Genomic DNA, 21392 nt, shown 5'->3' on the forward strand with positions numbered 1-21392 from the left:
ACAATCCGAGATACTCAGGTTCTTAGAAAGGTGATTTATCAAGAGGACTACGGTAAGCATTGCAGAAGATCTAAGATGAAACAAGGTCCCTGTTCTTCAGGGAAGCATAACGCAGTAGGAAAAGCACGGCATATGCCTACAGGAGACCTATATTCCTGTCTAAAATCCACCACTGGTAATCTATGTGATGCTGAGGCAGTCACATCCTACATCTCATGAGAAGTATAAATAGAACCTACATCACGAGGTTAAAACCTACCTAACAAGAATAAAACAAGATAATAGTTGGGAAGGACGTGCCAGTGAACCAGAAAAGGGTTTAAAAAATATAAAGGACTGTTGTTCCTGATCTTACGAGGAGCCTGGCCAGAGCCAAACTGATTCTTACTTAAAGAGGCACTGGACAAGCCTAGTGGCGACTTTGGGGGCCGGCAGCCCTTAGTGGGCGAAGTTCTCGGTAGAAAGGGCCGCCGGCCGCCGGAGTGCGATGCGGGAACAATCCAGCCGCGCGACACTTGGCGAGTTGGGCATACGAGTTCGTGGCACCCAGAGTCAGCGGGCTACATCGCTTCCAGGCGACGAGCCGCTTTCAGGGCTCCTCCAGGCCTTCAGGGGGCCTGGAGACTCGGCGGCATGAACTCTTTTTCGCATCCGGGGCTGAACTGGAGCACAGGCCGGGTTCTCCGGGATGGAGAGCACCCGCGGGTCGCTCCCAGACTGGCTGGGCTGACTGGGCAGGTAAAGGGAGGCAGCGGCCTGGGCGTGGCTGTCACAAAGTCACCGGAAACGCATCCTTCCTTTTCCGGTTGGGGCCCCGTCCACAGCCCGCGACCCCAAAATGGCGAGTCGGGGTGTCGTCTCGGGGAGCTAGAGGGTTCGGGTCGGGGACTGAGCTTCCCAGGCCCCTGCGCCCCCGCATTGGGCGCTTCGCTCGCCGCGCCGCGCGCGCTTTCCCGACCCCGCCTCCCGGGGTGGCGCAGCAACCCAGAGCGTCCTACCCCGAGCGACGGGGAGGCGTGGAGACCTTACAGTCGAGCCGAGAAAGAGGGAAGTGGCGTCCGCGGAAGCCAGGGCTGCGTCGAGGTAATCGAGAAACGGATTTTCCCTTTCGATTTGGTCCGGAGAGCTCCTGAGAGATACCGGCCGCGCGTGCCGGTTGCAGCCTTTGGGGCGGCTGCGTGGCGGTGAGTGGGGGGAAGCGGGGCGCGCAGCCCTTTCCAGTTCGCGGTGGCATCGTCGCCTGGCGGCGGGGCGGCGGGAGAACGGGCGAGACCTCCTCTCAGCAAGGCCGGTACTCGGGTTCCTATAGCCACATCTAACCTCCGAAAGCAACCTCTTTGTACCCTATTTGCAAATTTAACCCAGGGATGCTGCTGAAGCACACTCGGAGGCTGCCCGCGTGCAGAGTGCTTATGGGCGCCCTTGTGGTCGATCAAGAAGTGTGTAGCGAATTAGTGGTGGGGGATGGGGCAGTAATGTCTGCCACGGCTTCCAGCGAAACTTTCCCGTTTCCGCTGGCTTATGATCACATCGCTGGAAAAAGGGTCATTTCAGCCTCAAAGACATTAGCTTCTGCTGACACAAAAATATAGGAGGTGTCCCTGTACCTCCTGAGCCTACATGGGCAGCAAAGAACCAACCATTTCTTTGAATCCCCGTGGAATCCTCGAAAGAATTTTGTTACTGTTTCTGCTGGGTCATCTGAGGGAAAATCAGAGTCCCAAGGCCATCCTCAGCCTTGCTTAAAGATCTATATGATCCCGAGGAAATAGAAAGTCAGAAGAAGGGTTCTCTTTACTAGGACCCTTCCTGTCTCCGAAGGACCTTAATCATCACCGTTTCTCTTTCTTTCCTTTTTTACAATCTGACATTTGGATGTCTTGTAAACAAGGCCAACTGTAAGTTTTTCCATTAAAGAAAGCAAAAAATTTAATACACAGGTACAAATCTGCACAGTGCCGTTTATAAGTCTTCCTCAAAAGTACCGAAAAAAAAGAAAAAATGTTGACGACATCCCGTTGCTTAGTCGGGGCATATTTACTGAGAGCAATAAGGTTATTTTTCCCTAATTACTTCTTTTCTGATCTGGCTGTGTCAATTCTGCCAGTATGAATGCAGTGGAAAGGAGAATATCAAATGTTCTGTGAAGTAAAGCTTTCAGTCTTCTTAAGAGGATGAAGGGGCATAGAAGTTGTTTTCCCCCTGACTAGAGACCAAGAACTGGAATGATCTGTTAAAATTTAGAGAAACTCACATGTGCCCTGCTTGTGAAGATGGAACAGGAAGCGCACAGATTAAGTATTGGATTGTCTCAAAGGTGCTTTTATCAAGTGAGTGCCAGGTTTTTCAACCACCAGCGTTTCCTCAGCCTTTAAAAAAAGAAAGAGAAAGTGACCAATTGACTGTTGTCTTCTCTGAGTTGTGCTTTGTTTTAAGGTTGAGTAACAGAAAAGGAGAGAAACTTGTCCTGAAGTAATCTGTCATCATGAGTGTGCTAATACTTGGCAGTTGGTTTTAAAGGGGAGACAGGACAGGAACTTTTCTGTTTATTCTTCTCTGACGACTATAAATAGAAGTAAATATGTGTCATGTGGCTTTCTTCTTGACATGTACTTTTTTTCTCCCCTCCCTCAGTGCCCTTGGGGAGAAGATCCACTCAGTGATTTTGTACCAAACCTGACAAGGCCTCAATTGTCAAAGGTGGCACCAGGAGGATGTCACACATAGGAGTAAAACTGTTCCTAGAACAAATGATGATGAGACATCTGAAGGTGAATGCATGCTTGTACCCACACATGGAGGCTTTGTGGGAGTCAGAGGGGTCTGTGAAAGAGAGCTCCAGTGGGAGTAAGAAATCCAGCCCACAAATGGACAGTCTTGGTCCTGAGAGCGCTCGCCAGCACTTCCGGAGCTTCTATTATCATGAAGCACCTGGACCGCTCGAGGCTGTCAGCCAACTTCAGGAATTATGCCATCAGTGGCTAAGGCCAGAGATCCACTCAAAAGAGCAGATCTTGGAACTGCTGGTGCTAGAGCAGTTCCTGACCATTCTGCCCAGGGATACCCAGGACTGGGTGCAGAAGTATCATCCACAGAGCATCAAAGAGGCTGTGGCCCTGGTAGAGCGCTTTCAGAGAGAAGCTGGTGGAATAAGTAATGAGGTGAGACGAAAGATTCCTTCCATGTACGATGAAATGGAATAAAAATGGCATGTCCGGGGCGGGGGCTTAATTGAGGAATGAGATGGATTAGGTCTCTCTTCTTTTGTTCCTTAGGATAGCGAGGCGGGGTCTGAAATCACAGACGTGCAGCCGTAGTCAGTCCACAGTTTTCAGAGTTCCTGGCAGTCTCTCCTGGCCTTAGGAAAAAGATATGGTTTTTGCCCTCTTCAAGGCCGGGGTGAATTGAGGGTGGTGGGCCTAGTCTGGCATGGTCAAGGAGACAGAACTTGAATTCCCAGAAACAGAGAAATAAAAGGCGAGAAAGAATTGGGAAAGGGGAAAAAAGGAGCGAAGGAGAGAAAGGGTAGCAAACAAGTATAAATCAAAGAACTCTGGGGAGACTGCAAAGGAAGAGGAGAAATGGAAAGTACAAAGGGAAATGAGGATACAGAAGGAAGAAAAGTGCCAACAGAGAAGTGGAGAGAATCAAGGTGCTGGGGGCTAGTGCCCTCTCTGGTGGGAACACACGTCTCTGGGCCAGGAGAAAAGAGCCTCCGTTGCCCTCCCCTCGTGGTCTCTCCTTGGCCTTGCTGGTGATTGGGGAACCAAGGTTCACCTTTGGGAGATGGGAGCACACTCCCTGTCCTCAGGAGCCTCCCTAGAGGAACACGGGGCAGGACAGATTTTTCGTGTCTTATTACAACTGTATCACGGAGGGAGGTTAGAGCCCAACCTTCCCCATTTTTTCCAGCATTAAGTCCCCTTTGTCCATGAAATCCTTTCCCGGCCGTGGGAAGATTGGGAAATTTGAGTGACAGGAAATCTTTTTTTATTCAATTCCTCATTTTTTAGCAAAAACTGGAAGATAGAAATCTACTCAGGCAAGGATGCAAGTCAAGAAAGCAAGCCAGCGAAGGCAGCGTGAGAACAGGCAGCCTGCCCCTGCTTTGCTAGTGGCCTGAGCTGTGGCTCTACGCGGAAGGGTGGAGGCTGGCAGCGGTCACAGCCTTTTTCATTTTGTATTAATTTTCCCAGATGATGTGTATAGTTCTGTCTGAGAAAACGGTGGCAGAGTCTCCCCAGGTTTTTAAATTCCTTCCTTTAATGTCATTCACTCCCCAAATCTGGGCTCTACTCTTGTTTGTCCCTCTACCACCACCTCAAAACCAAAAGTAAGTTCTGTGCTAATGAGGATGGGGATTATTTCTAGGTCACAGCCCATGAGCTGGGAAAGGAGGCAGTCCTCTTGGGAGGAACAGCAGTGGCCCCAGGCTTTAAGTGGAAGCCAGCAGAGCCCCAACCAATGGGTGTGTTCCAGAAAGAATGTTGGAATACATACCGGGTACTGCAAGAACAGCTGGGCTGGAATACTCACAAAGAAACCCAGCCTGTATATGAAAGAGGTGAGGAGCTTCATAATAATTCTCTTCTCCTGGGAGCTGTGAAAATAACTGTTCAGCTAGAATGTCATGGGAATTTTCCAGGTGCCCAGCCATGCTAGCATTTAGGATGTCTCTCAGGTGGGAGTACAACAGGCCAGTGGTGGGTGAAGGTGAGGTTCGGTCTGGGCTACAGAAATATCCAAAACATGGAACCCTGGTATCCACACTGTGGACCTTGCTCCTTCGAAATTTGAGAGAAGGTGGAACAGGGACAGGTGGGGTCCTCTCACCCTTATAAGTTAGAGAAGAAATTGGATCAGAAATGGGCCATCAGTGGCAGAGTGGGAACAGAATTAGGCACCAGGAAAAAAAATAGTAAAAGACAAAAATCTCCTACATTTCCTACTGTACACTGGAGGACCTGAGTCTTTTATTTTCACATACCTCTAATTCTTGCCCAACTCAGTGAACAGTTTCTTTTATGAGAGGAAAAAATAATGGATTTCCTTTTATTAATTTCTCTCATGAAATCTGGGGAAACAGGCAAGTGGGGAACCGGTTCTATGGAGTGGTGGATATTTTTTTCGTATTTGTGATGAGGGCACTTCTGGCAGCCCACACACACTTGTGAAGGTGAGCCGTCTTTACTGAAGGAGTCCCGATGTTCTGTATTTTAGAAATCAGCTCAGGGTATTCATAAACAGAAAAGAGAGAAATTTTCTCTGGCTCTTTTCCACCCACAGCTGTGCCTGCTCAACAGATTCTAGCCTTTTCTGAGCAGAAAAGCACCTCAAACTGGAAGATGGCATCTGAGCTCATCTTGCCTGAGTCCCAGGTGAGCTGTACTTTCCAGCTTTTCCAGGCAGCCTGAACGTGGCCTTTTCTGTGCTTTTCTCTGCTGCCTGTGACCCCCGGTGCGCGGTGGGTGCTCTGAGGCGTATTAGCCCCAGATGTTGTCCTCTAGGCAACTAGGTTTGGTACAGTGCGATTGGGCATCTCTCAAGCTGTTGACTGATCTCTTTGGCTCCTTCCTTTTCTGCCATCTCACTTTTTTCCCCAAATCTTATACTCTTAACTTCTTCAGTGACTGGCCGGCCGTGTAATTCAGACATGAGTGATAAGATGGTTTCTGTAGTGGCAAGTACTAAACTAAACTCATTCTCTTCTTTAGAGTTTGTTGACATTTGAAGATGTGGCTGTGTCTTTTTCCGAGGAAGAATGGAAATTGCTGGACCCTGCTCAGAAAATCCTCTACAATGATGTAATGCAGGAAAACTATGAGACTGTCATCTCTCTAGGTAAAGATTCTTCCTTCCCTTTGCGTAGAAGTTGAGTAATCTCTTATGTCCTCAGTTTATGGAAAATGCACTCCCGTAATAGTCCCAGTGTTCCTGTAACTGCTTGGTTTTCAGCTTGATGGTGTGGGGGAAAGTAAAGGCATACCCAGATCACCTGGAGAGCTTTTTACAAATACATATCCCACTTCTTTACTCTAAATAGAATTCTTGATCTATGGTATTCCCACCCCACCCTGCAAACTTGTTCTTCCCGTATCGTTTCCATCTCAGTAAAGGGCACCATGGTTTACCCAGTTGCTCAGGCCAAAACCTCTCACATTTCCTTTATTCCAGTCTTTATGGATACCCCACAACTGATCTATCAGCAAGTCCTCTTAGCTCTGTCTTTAAAATAGATCCTGAATGCAACCATGTCTCAACCTGTTCCACTCTTAGCATCCGAGTGTAAGCCACCCCCACCTTTAACCAAGACGACTTCAACAGCAGTGGATTCCCACTCGCCATATTATTTTCGTCTGTCCTCCTTGGGATTAGTTCTTAGCTTCCTCGCTGCATATCCACCGACACCCACAGCAGAATATAAAGAAGATATTGAATCGAAGGTTCTGCCCATTTGAACATTCGGAGTAAATAAAAGGATAAAAGAGTCATTCCTTCTTCCTGAAAATAGTCTGGAATTAAGATAGCTGTCCATAACCTCAAGGTTTTATTCTCAGAGCATTATTGTTGTACGCTAAACTTAACGTGATCTGTTTAGAATGAGGGGGAGAACCATAGATCCAAGGACCCCGAGAATTCAAGGACAGTCTTGGAGCGTCTCCTACACATAAGTATACACATGGGAAGAGGGGAAGTGTTCCTTGATAGGAACCTTTACAGGGACTTAATATTTTAAGATTCTGCGGATGTATTTTTTGTTAATTGAACTTTTTATTGAGATAATTGTAGATTCACGTACAGATTTAAAATGTAATGTAGAAAGAACCCATGTACACTTTATCCAGTTTGCCTCAATAACTTTTGTGAAAGTGTCATATGATATCACAACCAGGATATCGATATTGACACAATCCACTGACCTTATTTATATTTCCCTTTTTACTTGTATTCGTTTGTGTGTGTATTTAGTTCTGTAAAGCTTTATCGCATGTGTTGGTTTGTGTATTCACCACCACAATCAAGATACTGGACAGTTACATTATTACAAGGATCCGTCCTGCTGCCCTTCTGTAGCTTCGTATCCTTCCTTCTCATATGCAACCCCATCACCAGCCCATGCCAACCACTAATCTATTCTACATTTCCATGATTTTGTCATTTTAAAAATGGTCTATGAATAGAGTCATAAAGTGTGTAACCTTTGGGAATTAACTTTTTTATTCAGAATAATCCCCTGGAAGTTCATCTTAGTTGTTCCATGTATCGATAGTTCATTCCTTCTTACTGCTGAGTAGCATTCCGTGGTCTTGATATGCCAGTTTTTTAAATCATTCACCCATTGAAAGATATCTTTGCTGCCTTCAGTTTTTGGCTATTGTGAATAAGGCTGTCATGAACATTCCTGTTCAGGATTTTGTGTAGAGAGAAGTTTTCATATCTTTGGGATGAATGCCTTAAGAGTGCAGTTGCTGGTTCATATGATAGTTACATGTTTAATCTTGTAAGAACCTGCCAAACTGTTTTCCATAGTGGCTGTATCATTTTACATTCCCGCCAGCAATGGATGAGTGATCCGGTTTCTCCACATCCTTGCCAGTGTTTAGCAATGTCACCTTTTGTTTTGTTGTTTTTTTTTTTTTGCTGTTCTGATGGGTATGTAGTCTTATCTCCTTGTGGTTTGGATTTGCATTTCTCTAATGGCTAATGATGTTTTGTAGCTTTTCATGTGCTTATTTGCCATCTATATCCTCTTCAGTGAAATGTCTTTGCCCATATCTTAATCAGATTGCTTTTTAACTGTTGAGTTCTAAGAGTTTATATATTCCAGAATCTAGTGTTTTGTCAGATATAGTCAGATGATGTGGTTTACAAATAGTTTCTCCAAGTCTGTATATTGTCTTTCTGTCCTCTTTCCGTGGGCTGCCAGAGAGTAAAAGATTTTAGTTTTGATGAGGACCAATTTTTCATTTTTTTCCTTATATTTTGTAGTTTTGGTGTCAAGTCTAGAACTCTGACTAGCCCTAACTCCCTAAAATTTTCTCCTATGTTTTTTCCTAAAAGTTTTATATTTTTACATTTAAGTCCGTGATCCATTTTGAGTTAATTATTGTATAAGGTGTGAAGTTTAGGTTGAGATTCATTTTTTGGCCTATGGAGGTCCAGTTGTTTCAACCCCTTTTGTCAAAAAGGCTATCCTTCCTCCACTAAATTGTTTTTGCAATTTTGTCAAAGATCGGTTGGGCATATTTGTGTGCATCTGTTCTGTTCCATCGAGCTATGTGTCTGTCCCTCTGCCAGTATTGCACTGTCTTGATTACTGTAGGTATATAATATAGTAAGGCATTTTCATATCTATCGGGTAGAGTGATTCTTCCTACTTTATTCTTTTTTGTCAAGATAAAATTTTCTTTTAGCTGTCCCAGGACCTGTGCCTTTCCATGTGGATTTTAGCATAAGCTTATCTGTGTCTACAAGAAACTTTGTTGGGATTTTGCTAGAAATTACGTTGAACCTGTACATTAGTTTGAAGAGGATTGATATCTTTACTATGTTGATTTTTTCAATCAATGAACACAGTAGGTCTATTTATTTAGGTCTTCTGTGATTTCTTTCATCTATTTTTTGCAATTTTCTGTGTACAGATCCTCTACATGTTTTGTTAAGTATATGCCAAAGCATTTCATTTTCATAAGAGCAATTGGAAATGGTATTATTTTTAATGTTGATTTCTGCATGTTCATTGTTTTTATATAGGAGTGCCACTGACCTTGTGTTTTGATCTTGTGTGCCGTGACCTCACTGAACTCACTTATTAGTTCTCAGAGTTTTTTTGTAGATTCCTTGAGATTTTTATACATAGACAATCACTTAATCTGCAATACCTTTTATTTCTTTTTCTTACCTTGTTGCAATAGCTGTAACTTCCAGTACTATGTTGAATAAGAGTGGTAAGAGGAGACATCCTTGCCTTGTTTCCTATTTTATCATGCAAACATTAAGTATTTCATCATTACCTATGATGTTAGTATGGAGTTTTTTGTTGATACTCTTTATCCAGTCAATATAATTCCTAACTTTCTTAGTGTTTTTCTCATAAATGGATGGTGGGATTTGTCAAATAATTTTCTATGTCAGTTAATAGGTGTATGATCTTTGAAGTCTTGTTGATACAGTGGGTTATGTTGATTGGTTTCAAATGTTGAACCAGCTTTGCATGCCTGTAATAAATCCTACTTGATCATGGTATATAATTCTTATATGTTGTTACATTCAGTTTATCAGTATTTTGTTGAGGAGTTTTGCATTTAAGTTCATGGGAGATGTTAATATGTAGTTTTCTTTTTTAGTATTGTCTTTATGTGATTTTGCTATTAGGGTAATACTGGCCTTATAAAATGAGTTGGGTAGTATTTCCTTCTCTTTTCTGGGAGAGATTGTATAAAATTGGTGTTAATTCTTTAAATATTTGGTAGAATCCTCCAGTAACAACATATGGACCTGAAGATTTCTTTTTTTGGAAGTTTTTAAATTATGAATTCAATTTCTTTAATGGTGATAGTGCTATTCAGATTATCTATTTCATATTGGTTGAATTCTGGTAGTTTGTGGGTTTTGAGGAATTAGTCTGTTTTTTTCCTAATGTTTTAAATTCATGAGCATAAAGTTGTTTATAGTATTTCCTTATTATCTTTTCAATTGCTGTAGAATGTGTAGTGATATACCCAGTTTCCTTCTGATAGTGGTGATTTGTCTTCTCTCATTTTATTTTTGTAGTCATGATAGAAGTTTATCAATTTTATTAATTTTTTTGAAAAACAAGCTTTTTGTTTGTGATTTCTGTTCTCATCTTTCTTATTTCTTTTCTTCAACTTGCTTTGGGTTTATTTTGCCTTTTTTCTAGTTTCTGAGGTAGAAACTTGGATTATTGATTTGAGACCTTTCCTCTTTTCTCTTGCAAGCTTTTAGGGCCATGCGTTTTCCTCTGAGCACTTCTTTAGCTGCATTTCACATACTTTGATACATTATAAGTTCATTTTCATTCAACTGTGTATTTTTAAATTTCCTTTGAAACTTTCTCTTTGAACCATGGATTATTTACAAGTGTGTTGTTTCATTTCCACATATTTTTAGATTTTCCTGTTGTCTTTCTGTTTTTGGTTTCTGGTCTGATTCCGTTTTTGTCAGATTGCCTTTTCTCATTCAAGTTGTGATTTCTTTTGGTTCTTGATTTGATGAGTGATGTTTTATTGTATCCTGATCATTTTGTTTATTATGTTAGAGGTGTCTGGGTCCTATTTAAATATTTTAGTTTAATGGACAGTCACCCTGTTTTAGTTTAGCACATGGCTTCTTTCTTGCTACTGTGGGGTATGCCTCCAGTGACAGTTTAGTTTTCAGAGCCTTCATGTTGTTATTTTCTTTCCTTAGTTTATATGGTGCTACTAGGACTCCCGTGTGTCCCTGCTGGTGCTGCCTGAGGGTGAGGAAAATATTTACCTACACGCCAGAGTGTCTCAATGGAAAAGGGGAGTCTTAGCCCCACAGGGTTGAAAAAGTTTCCTGGGCCAGGCTACTTGTTGTGGCTAGGTACCTCTTGCTAATTCTGCCTACTCACTTTGGTATCTTCTTACTGGGATTCTGATGTTGACAGAAGGTTTCCCATTCAGACTAGGGCAGGAGTAAGCCTATCCAGGCAGCCTTCCGATGCTAGGATGAGGATTGGAAAACATTAGATCTGGGGTGCCTTCTTCTCTTGGGTGTAGGAATGTCAGACACTCTGCTATGTTATTCTGCTAGTCCTGAGGTCTCAAACCAATTTGCCTTCTTTTTACTACTTTTTAGAATTCTCTTTTGGTTGTGTGTTGTATTCTTTCATGGGTTTGTTGTCATACCTAGCAGGGAGGATCAGGGAGAAATGGATCTATGCCACTTTTTTCAGATTGGACCAGAAATCACTTGTTCTTATATTTTTCAAAAGTAGTCATCATTGATTTTTCTCTCTGTTCCTATAGTTTTCTTGTTCTGGAACAGAGATGGCTGATTCTTCTGTTTATTCCAACAGGGTTAAAGCTCAAAAATGATACTGGAAATGACCAACCTATATCTGTTTCTACATTAGAAATACAAGCATCAGGATGCAAAGCATTAAGAAAGTCCAGAATGAAAGTTGCCCAGAAGACAACGGGCAAAGAAAATCACAGTGGTACACGCAGGGTACGGAAACGGCATCGAGCTTTTCTAGGAAAGAAAAGAAAGAAACTTTCAACTTGTAAACAAGAGCTTCCAAAACGTATGGATCTTCATGGGAAAGGCCATGCAGGAGAGAAACCTTTTAAATGTCAGGAATGTGGGAAAAGCTTCAGAGTTAGCTCTGACCTTATTAAGCACCAGAGAATTCACACTGAAGAGAAACCCTATAAATGTCAACAATGTGATAAGAGGTTTAGATGGAGTTCAGATCTTAATAAGCATTTAATGGCACACCAAGGAATAAAACCATATAGATGCTCATGGTGTGGGAAAAGCTTCAGTCATAACACAAATCTACACACACACCTAAGAATTCACACAGGAGAGAAGCCCTTTAAATGTTATGAATGTGGAAAAAGATTCATTCAGAACTCCCACCTTATTAAACACCAGAGAACCCACACAGGTGAGCAGCCCTATACTTGTAGCATATGCAGGAGAAACTTTAGCAGGCGGTCAAGCCTTCTTAGACACCAGAAACTCCACAGGAGAAGGGAATCATGTCCAGTGTCTCCAGTCTGATGAACGAATACAAAATTATGAGGCACCCAATGATAGGAATCTGTCATCAACAGAAAATTTGGGAGGGGTACATGTCACGCTTCACAGAAACGAATCTAAGCTGTCTTTCTTATTCAGCATTGTATCTTTAGTGCCTGGCACAAGACTGATACGTAATGAGCTCTTTATAAATAAAAGAATGAAAATATAGCTATCATATCTGTAGTCATCTATCTAATTATCTATATCTATATCTGTCTGGTTACTCGGCTTCCCTACCCTCTGTGATCTAAATTCTTCAGGTATCAGGTACTCAGCAAATAAATGATGGCCACGAGTCCTAGTCCCGTTATTTTTCAGCAGAGATGGAAAATAGAGTGTTCAGGTCCTCTGAAGGGAGCTCAGAGAGAATTACTAAGTTGGAAAGAGTTTCTATGACTATTCTATCTGCATGAACCAAGCCCAGGGCTCAGGGAATTTACTTCTGGAACAGGAAGAGGGGATTCAGTGTTTGCCCTGGGAGTAGTGCCCCCATTCTAGTTGCTTCTCCCCTGAGCACCCATTACCACAATGCTTTCCGGCAAAGAATTCCAAGCAGCAAGCAAAGGCCTGAATGCCACCTCAGACCTAGGGATCTCGCAAGCAGTGGGTATCTCTGCAGCGGATCCTCGACACTGGGGTGTAGAGAACAAAATGGTGAAGGAGGCAGTCTGGGCCCTCATCCAGTTATCTGTCTCTTTTTAGAAAGCACAGGGCAGTGGTGAATGGCCTTTTTTTCCACTTTCACTGTGTAATCTGAGGGCTTTCAAATTGGTGCTACGCTGCTCCAGGGCCTAAAGGGAGGCCCATTTTTATGGCTGCTCAGCCACTGCCCTATCCACCTCAATGCTCAGCAGGAAGGTCTGGAGATTTTGCAAACTGATTACTGAGAATGGAAAGGAGGGCCCTGTGGCCTTGTAGACTCAGTGTACGTTGGATACCAGGAGGGAACATCCAGAAGTGTCAGAGCAAAGTAAGGACTGTGGCTTAGAGTGTCCTACTGAGAGCTAGTTCAGACCGAAACCGTTTTTTGATGTTGATGGTTTCTCTTCCTTCCCCACTGGGCTCAGCGATTATGTCCTGAGAAGACAATGTGATGTCAAGGGAAGGGCAAAGATGTCGGAAGACATGGGTTTATGTCTGTCAGCTCCTAGTTTAAAATGTTGGCCAAGGCTGCTATATATTATTTCATAAAATTTCACTTTTTTAATGAAAATGGCATGTTTCATATTGAATTTAAACATTAAACAAAACTACATAGTTACCAAATTACCCAGAGATGGCCAGTGTTGTCTTTTTTGGAATAGATAGCTTCAGAAATTTTTTCCATCAAGAGACCTTGCTAATCCTGTTTTTCAGGTTTGTAAAATGAAGATCATTCCTTCCCCTCAGGGCTGCTGGGAGGATTAAATGAGACACACGTGAGCATGTCTAACGTGGCCCACATTTGGAACATTCTGCCGCCTTTTTTTTTTTAAGATTGGCACCTGAGCTAACAACTGTTGCCAATCTCTTTTTTTTCTTTTTGCTTTTTCTCCCCAAATCCCCCCAGTACATAGTTGTATATTTTAGTTGTGGGTCCTTCTAGTTGTGTGGCACGTGGGACACCACCTCAACGTGGCCTGCTGAGTGATACCACGTCCGTGCCCAGGATCCGAACCAGCAAAACCCTGGGCCGCCATAGCGGAGCATGCAAACTTAACCAGTCAGCCATGGGGCCGGCCCCCTCTTCCTTCTTTCAGCCAGTTATTTTAAAAAGAAAATCAACTTTGTCCACTTGTCCAGCCTTTAAGCAGCCTTAATTAATGGAGTTTCCATCATTTCAAGCTGGATTTTAAGTCTGCTAATGACAGTCAGAAGGGTAGCCTTCTGGAATGACGTTCCTTTCCAGAGAAGCTTCATTAATGTCCCCATTCAGCTAGATGCACTGCTAATGAATAACAGAACCAAAATAAGCTATATGCCTTTGATTTGAGTTGCCTGAAAAAGGAGGGGAGGGGATGGCTAGGGGTGGAATTTTTGTGGACAATATTTACACTATTAGGTGCTTCCTCTAATGAATGAGGAAAGAGGTGACTGTAGAATGGCCACTAAAAAGAATGAAAGAGCTAAGCCCAGAGGAGGAAGTGACCTGGAAGGAAAGGATCCCGTGATATTTCTCAAGGCTTGTAGACTGACTGCCCCACCACTCCTTCCAGAACTATCTGAGATTGTGTCCTTGGAACTAAGGAGAAATTCAGCTTCTTGCGAAGGGTACTCTCTTCTTGGTGTGAATCCATGTTTGGTAGCACCCTAGGTAGCTGCTATCATACCACCCTTCGAAGGACATTTATTCATGAATCATTTAGAAGAGATTGACTCAAAAACTGAAGGATGTACTGCATGAACAGAGCCGGCAGTTACTGCCCACTCATGAAATTCAGTAAGATTCCTGAAAACAGGTCGGCAAAAGAGCACTCCGTTTTTGCAAAGCTGCCCACCCCTGTTATAATACCTGTTAGCTTGAAAGCTCATCTTGCTGGTCCTCGTTGACACTGGTATTCCCAGGAGAGGTCAAAAACAGGGAACGTGGGTCCTATATTAGAGATCAGTTATTTAAGGCAAGTGGCAGAAAGTCCTTTAGCTGTGAATGGGCAGAAGCAGGAAGAGAATTGAGGATTCCTGGTTCCAAGTTCAGACTCCGCTGCCCTTTGAATACAAGGGCTCCAGGAAGAAAGGACATTCTTGTCCCCATGGTTGTGGAAGAGGATTTAGAAGTTAAGGCTCCTGGCTGACCCATTAGTGCCTATTCTTCCCTCTCAGTCTTCTGTCACAGCCTACTAGGGCCCCATTCCCCATGTGTCCTGACCACTCATATCAGCCCTCACTGTCTCAGAAAACAGGAGAGTTGTGGGCACTAAGGAAAGAAATGGCAGAATGGAATAAAGGGGAAAGATGCCATTCTGCGTTATACTTGCCCGCCCCCTCTGCAGCGTATGGCCAAGCGATGTGAACTTCTCTGCCTTTCTGAGGACACAACAGGAAGACAGCATACAAAAGCTCAGGGACTGGAGAAGCAGGCTGATTATTCATTCAGGGGACAGAATGAAGAGGCAGAATGCTCCAACTTCAGACTCCACAGGCAGAGGTGGAACTAAGGAGTCAAAAGCTGACCTGAGCCGGGAGTGAGGGGTGTGGGTTCATATCCCTGTCTCTGTGCTCCTGTCCTCAGAAAGTGAAGGACATCAGGGAGAAGATGGGCTTGGCAAAGAGAGGATGAGAAAGGAGCTGGGAGAGCAGAGGACAGCAGTCCGCTTCCGCTCAGGTCTGCATTCGTAAGGCCTGAGGTTGGAAGTTGAGGGCTCTGGGGGCAGAATGCTGCTGCTTGCTGTGACTGAGGCACAAGAGCATGTCAGTGGGTCCAGTCCAGTTTGTGCAGGACCTGGGTCTTTACCTTCTCCCTCCCACCAAACAATGACATGGCTTCTACCCAAAAGCCTGTTCGGTCCCTTTCAGCCCTTCATCTACCTCCAAGCATCCTCGTCCTCCTTCATTGCCTTGCTTCCTTTGCCACAGGCCAAGTCTGCTCCTACTACTTTGCCAATTCCATTCCCACAGAGCAGAAGGGAGGTGCCCAGGGGCAGGACCCAGTGGGTGTTACTGTGTTCTACTATTCCCAGAGGAATGGGCACAATAACTGAGAATGCATAGGCAGGGTTGGTGAGGGAAGAAGAAACACAAAGGAATCATGGTCTAGTCTTTATCAAGAGATTTAAGTTCTCTCCTTGCTATCTGCTCTCTCTCTTCTTTGAAAAACGCTAAATGTTAGGTTGTTGGTCATGGTAATGACTATGTCATGGCAGGGGGGGAGGGGAGCCTGTTCCTAATTTAAAGGAGGTGACTCTCTACAAAAGTCCTGTGCCTGGCTCAGCAGCTGTACACAGTTGCTGCTAAGCCCTTCCATTCTCGTTCTTGTCTTTGCCTTCCTCTTCTCCCTTTGTGCTCCTTCTCCATATGACCATTGTAGGTTCAGGCAAGGGACACAACTATGGAAGAAGGGACTGGAGTCAGGGAAACTCTCCCAGGGAATCAGTAATCATGAACATACCAGGAGGAGGGGGCAGGAGTTAAGGTTGAGAGGAGCAGCAGTGAGCACCATAATGCCCTCACATCTTCTGGATAACCCAGGGAAGGGAGGGAGGGAAGGAAGCCAGGCCAGCTTTGGGAAGCAGTCTGCTCTAGAGCTGGGATATAGGGATGAAGTAGAGAGGAAGAGCTAGGAGACACCAAGAAAGATTTCCCCTGCCCCTTCTCAGGATCTGGGTATGTCTGTGTGAGACTTGGGTGGCAAGAAGGAACTGACTCCAACCCAAGGGCTGCAGACATGTGAGGAACTCGTTTGGTAGCATAAGATCTCTTGCCTGAGGGAGTTAGCTCTTCAGATAGTACCTGTGTATCTGCTGTCCCCAGGCCTTCCTTAGGGAGGCCCTCAGATTCCCTAAAGGGAATTATTCTGGTTTTTCTTCTTCACCTCGTGTCCCGGTCTACTGTAACTGACAAGAGTATAAGGACCTCATTTGGGGGGCATTCCTCATGTTGGAGCTTGGTACAGGATCTCATAAAGACTAGAGGTAGTAGGGGCATGAACTATCTGTGTATCTTTGTGTGTGTGAAAAATAAACCTAAAGGGATAAATCTACACCGCTTCCAAGACTGAAAATTAACTGTCTTAACTCTGTATATTGTTTGCTTTTAAAATCTTTCTTACAACAGGTCAGCAGGAATGTGAGCTGAGAGAAATACAGCAGCATGGGGGAGTCTATGTGGATTCCACTATGCTTTGTCCAGCCCACACTCCCACAGGCCCTGACACACACAGTGGGTAAAACCTTCCTGAAAATTCTAAAGAATGGAGAAGTGTCTTCAGCCTCAGTGGACACAGGCTGACCCAGGACCAGGCTCCTAATGTCCTTGTACAAAGACCCTCCCCTCTCCCCTGCCAAAGGAATCCAAAGCCTTTCCATCTGTTGTGCTGACAGGGGCCCCTCTTGGAGCGGGGCATACCCACAGGGTAGAGCAACATGTGACAAAATATATATATTTCATTCAATGGTCTTTGACAACCTGAGAAGCAAATCTTCCTTATCTGGGGTCTATGGATGGCTTCAAAGGACCTTCAAAATCTTGAGCGTGTGGGCATTTGTCTGAGAAGCTGGCCCATAGCTTTTTTTGATTATCAAAAGTCTTGCTGCCCCCAAAGGACTTAGGTACAATTACTGCTGCAATGACTTAAGGCTATATCCCCTACTCCCTCAGACCTTGGAGTACATCAGGACTGAAAGGGCCTTTGGAAGACTTGGAGAGCATGCCCCTTGTTTTACAGAAGAGGCAACTGGAGCTTTCGGGGTTTCCTTTCCCAGAGCCTTGTGGCAGAGGAGAGATTGGAACAGTCTCCCAAGCTCTAGTCCTTGAAACCAAGGTTCCTTTCTCCAGACATCTTGATACATTCCACTCCTGGCAGTGGCATCTTGGGAAGCGTCTTCATTCTCAAATTGCAATCTCTTGGCTGTCTCCCTTATGACTAGGACTAGGAATCCCTTCTTGGCGATGGTCTGTTTTGTTCTTGGGGGACTCCAAACTCTGTTCTCTCAAGATAATCCCTCAGGTGGGGGTTTCCATTCCTGAGCCCTTTAAGAAAAAGCTGCTCTGTGCCATGTCCTGCAAAAGTACTTCGTGCCCCAGTACACAGACTAGGACCAGGGAACCATCTCCTTTTACCCATTCTCAGGCCCCAAGGGGTCTGGGACTTGCAGGGCAGTCACAGGAAAAGCTGGACACGAGGGGCATGTCCCTAGAGAGGCGGACTCCACAAAACACTCCACCTCCTTATTTCTGTGCCTCATGTTCATCAATTTTCTCCCAACACCATGGTCACCAAGTCACTCTTCCACTCAGAGTTTTAGCAACTCTCTAGTTCCAATATCCTTTAGGTCCCAATCCCTACTTTGGCTTCAAGGCCCTTCTTCACCTGGCTCCACATGCTAGCCAACCCTTTTTCCTCTCTCCCAGCTCGCACATCCCTGATGCTGAGCCAGGCTGTTAATCTGTCTTCAATTATTCTTTTCTTTTAGCCCCCAATATTGCCTCCTGACCTGTCCAAATCCTTCCTTCAGCATCGCATCCCATCTTCCTTCTTTTAGCCCCCCAAAACCGACTCCATACTGACTGTCCTCTTCTCTTAGCGTTTAAAACCCGGATTTTGTTAAAACACTGATTGCTGGATTTCACCCCAAGAGTTTCTACTTCAATTGGTCTGGGTTAGGACCAGAAAATTGGCATTTCTCACAAGTTCCCACATGACACTGATGGTCCAGCAAGACTACTTTGAGAACTGCTGTCTCAGAACACCTCTCATGTGCTTTCTCTTGAGGGCAGAGGTTGTCTTAGAAGCTCAGTAACTCTATCAAAGGCTGGCCCAGGCCCGGATATCAATATAAACTCCCTGAATATATGGGGCTGACTGCTTTAGGCTTAAATGGGAACTTAATCTGTACTTTATGCTCATCCAATTGGCAAATAACTACAAAAAAATAAGCATGGATAGAAAGTCTACATGTTGCCTGAGTTTTGCAGCTTCGTGTGTGTCTGCCTAATCCCACCCTCTGTTTCAGTCTGCCAGACAGCCAGCATGCTTGGTCTCCTTGCAGCTCTCTGGACAGGAGACTGCACCAGCTTTGGGCCTCCCGGGGCAGGAAACCCAGGAAACGTTCCTAAACCAGTAGCGCTGCCATCTGCTTCTCTAGGCCCTCGAGAATCAGTGACGGTGAAGCTGACTGCACTGTAGGGACCTCTGGGATCTGGTGGCCTCTGGTGGTACATCTGACTGAAACACCTAGGAAGCATATCTGTAAACTGGTTTTTCTCCTTCTTGGTGCTGTGTCTCCTCCACTACCTGCCTGCCTGCTGGCCCTTTGCAACTCAGCCCACCCAGCATGCTGTCCCCTCTGGAAACTGACCTTCGCAGAGGTCACAGAGCAGCCTAAAATGATGTAGCAGGGAAGCACAGGGGCCTGCTTCTCTCCAGGAGATTCACTTTTCTCTGAGCTCTCCTAGCACCTTCCTCATTTTGGAGATGGGCAGGGGCTGGAACCATCCAGGGCCCCAGAGGTGGACTTGACAATTGGTGCAATGAGATAGACCCTGCACCCTCACTGAGGCCTGCATCTCCCCAGCCCCTGCAGGTCAGCAGCAGCCTGGGTACTCGAGGCCCAGAGAGGCTCCTTGGAGATGCAGTCTGAGGAACCACCTCTGCGGAGTCCTTTAGTCTAGCAGGCTTCAAACCAAGGTTCACTTGTGCCTGGGGGTGCACAAAGACTGTCCAAGGGAGGCTGGGCATGGATAGTTTTAAAGGAATCTAGTTCTAAATCCTTAGTCCCATACATTCTTCTTCCTAAAAAGAATCTGAGGAAACCCGGAGGGAGGTTCTCCATTCCCACCTCCCCTTTGCCACCACACTCCCACCACTCTTTCCTGCCCCCATCTCCCCATGGTTCATTGCTCCAGACTTTCACGTGTCAGAGACACTGAAGAGGCTTGAAAATGCTCTGGCCAGGAAACTGAATGACTTACAGCTAGAAATCCTGCATATCAAATAATTTCCTGTTTTTTCCTTTAGACAGAATTGAAGAAGGACTATTGATCAGCTGATTGATGACTGGGGAAAAAATGGATGATAGTTCACTATTTGGTGTAGGCCATATAACTCTAAAGGAAATTTCAAAATTTTGAGTGACCCTGCTGTAACAAAATTCTTTCCATGCCCATTTATGTATCATCTCTGAAAATGAGAAATAGGGATATAATTGGTGGTGTGCCAGGTCTCATTCTGGAAATAACTAATATTCATTCTTGGCATGAACTAATTTCAAAAAAATAATCCATGTCATTAGGAGTGAGATTACCAATAAACTTTTTTGTTTATAACTATCCAAATTTATAATATGTTGTTTGATTAGTAGTGTTCAATAATTATAATAACTCAGTCAGAAGAAACACATTAACACTTAGAGCCTCGTGGTCACAGGAAATTTTTTACCCTACTTATATGCCTTTTAAAAGAAAGTTTTATTGAAGCACGACAAAGAAAAAATGCTCAAGTATTAAGCATACAACTCAGTGAATTATCACTAAGTGAACATCCCTGTAACTACCACCCAGATCAAGAACAAGAACGTTAGCAGCCCTCTAGCATCTTAGGAGTGGGATGGTTGGGTCATAGGGTTTATATATGCTCACCTTCTTTAGATACTGCCAAAATGTTTTTCAAAATGTACCAATTTACATTCCCACTAGCAGCAGATGAGGGTTTCAGTTGCTCCTTATCCTTGCCAACATTTCAGATTGTCTGTCTTTTTCATTTCAGCCGTCCTGGTGAGTGAGTAGTAGTACTGTGGTTTTAATCTGAATTTCCTTAATGATCATTTAAGATGAGCACCTTTTCATGTGTTTAATGAGTATTTGAATATACTCTTTTCTGAAGCGCCTGTCAAGTTTACTGCCCATATTTCTATTGGGTTTTTTCTTACTGATGTGTTTGATTCTGAATTAGAGTCCTTTGTTGGATGCATGTACTGCAGATGTCTTCTCCCACTCCATGGCTTGCTGTTTCACTCACTTAATGATGTCCTTTGATGAAGAAAAGTTCCCAGTTGTAATTTAGTCCAATTTATCAGTATTTTCCTTTATTATTAGTGTTGTTTGAGTCTTGGTGAAGAAATTATCACCCACCCCCAATGTCATGAAGATTTTTTTCCTGTGTTTTCATTTACAAGTTGTATTATTTTACCTTATACATTCAGATCTACAATTTATCTGGAATTGACTTTTTAAACGAAATGTGGTATATCCATTCAATGGGTAATTATTCAGCCAAAAAAAGGAATGAGATATTAATGCATGCTAAATCATGGATGAACCTAAAAAGACAATATGCTAAGTAAAAGAAATCAAAGCCCCCCAGTACATAGTTGTACCTTCTTCATTGTGCGTCCTTCTAGTTGTGGCATGTGGGATGCTGCCTCAGCGTGGTTTGATGAGCAGTGCCATGTCCGCGCCCAGGATTCGAACCAACGAAACACTGGGCCGCCTGCAGCGGAGCGCGCGAACTTAACCACTCAGCCACGGGGCCAGCCCCTGTATGTTTAACTTTTTAAGAACCTCCAAATGGTTTTCCGCAGCAGCTGCACCATTTTACATTCCCACCAGAAAGTACAAGCGTTCCAATTTCTCCACATCCTCGCCAAGACTTGTTAATTTCCATTTATTTTTAATTAGAACCATCCTAGTGGATGTGAGATTGTATCTCATTGTGGTTTTGATTTGCATTTTCCCAATGACAAAAAATGTTGAGCATCTTTCGTGCTCTTCTTGGCTATTTGTATATATTCTTTGAAGAAATGTCTATTTGAGCGCTTTGCCCATTTTTAAATTGGGTTGTTTGTCTTTTTGTAGTTGAATTGTAATAGTTCTTTATATATTCTGGATACTTGGCCCTTACCATGTATATGATTTGCAAATATTTTCTCTTGTTCTAGAGAATGCATCACTTCCTTGATGCATGAAAG

At 44.0% G+C, this 21392-nt stretch overlaps 1 protein-coding gene across 11 annotated transcripts in view; it reads left to right on the forward strand.

Annotated features, from left to right (window-relative positions):
- Positions 1 to 398: 398 nt before the first annotated feature.
- The window catches only part of ZNF75D (zinc finger protein 75D), a 35262-nt gene continuing 14268 nt past the window's right edge, over positions 399 to 21392 (forward strand). The window contains exons 1-6 of one of the 11 annotated variants that reach the window (XM_014839977.3): positions 780 to 1184; positions 2635 to 3161; positions 4372 to 4564; positions 5287 to 5378; positions 5715 to 5841; positions 11063 to 11961. In XM_014839977.3, coding sequence (XP_014695463.1) covers positions 2715 to 3161; positions 4372 to 4564; positions 5287 to 5378; positions 5715 to 5841; positions 11063 to 11772 — 1569 coding nt within the window. In that variant the 5' untranslated portion in view covers positions 780 to 1184; positions 2635 to 2714 and the 3' untranslated portion in view covers positions 11773 to 11961. Of the gene's footprint in view, positions 1185 to 2634; positions 3162 to 4371; positions 4565 to 5286; positions 5379 to 5714; positions 5842 to 11062; positions 11962 to 21392 lie in introns of those variants that run through there. The other 10 variants (XM_014839983.3, XM_044763845.2, XM_070502368.1 and 7 more) reach the window with 10 other exon arrangements.

This window comes from Equus asinus, chromosome X (assembly GCF_041296235.1).
Source record: "Equus asinus isolate D_3611 breed Donkey chromosome X, EquAss-T2T_v2, whole genome shotgun sequence".
Taxonomy (NCBI): domain Eukaryota; kingdom Metazoa; phylum Chordata; class Mammalia; order Perissodactyla; family Equidae; genus Equus; species Equus asinus.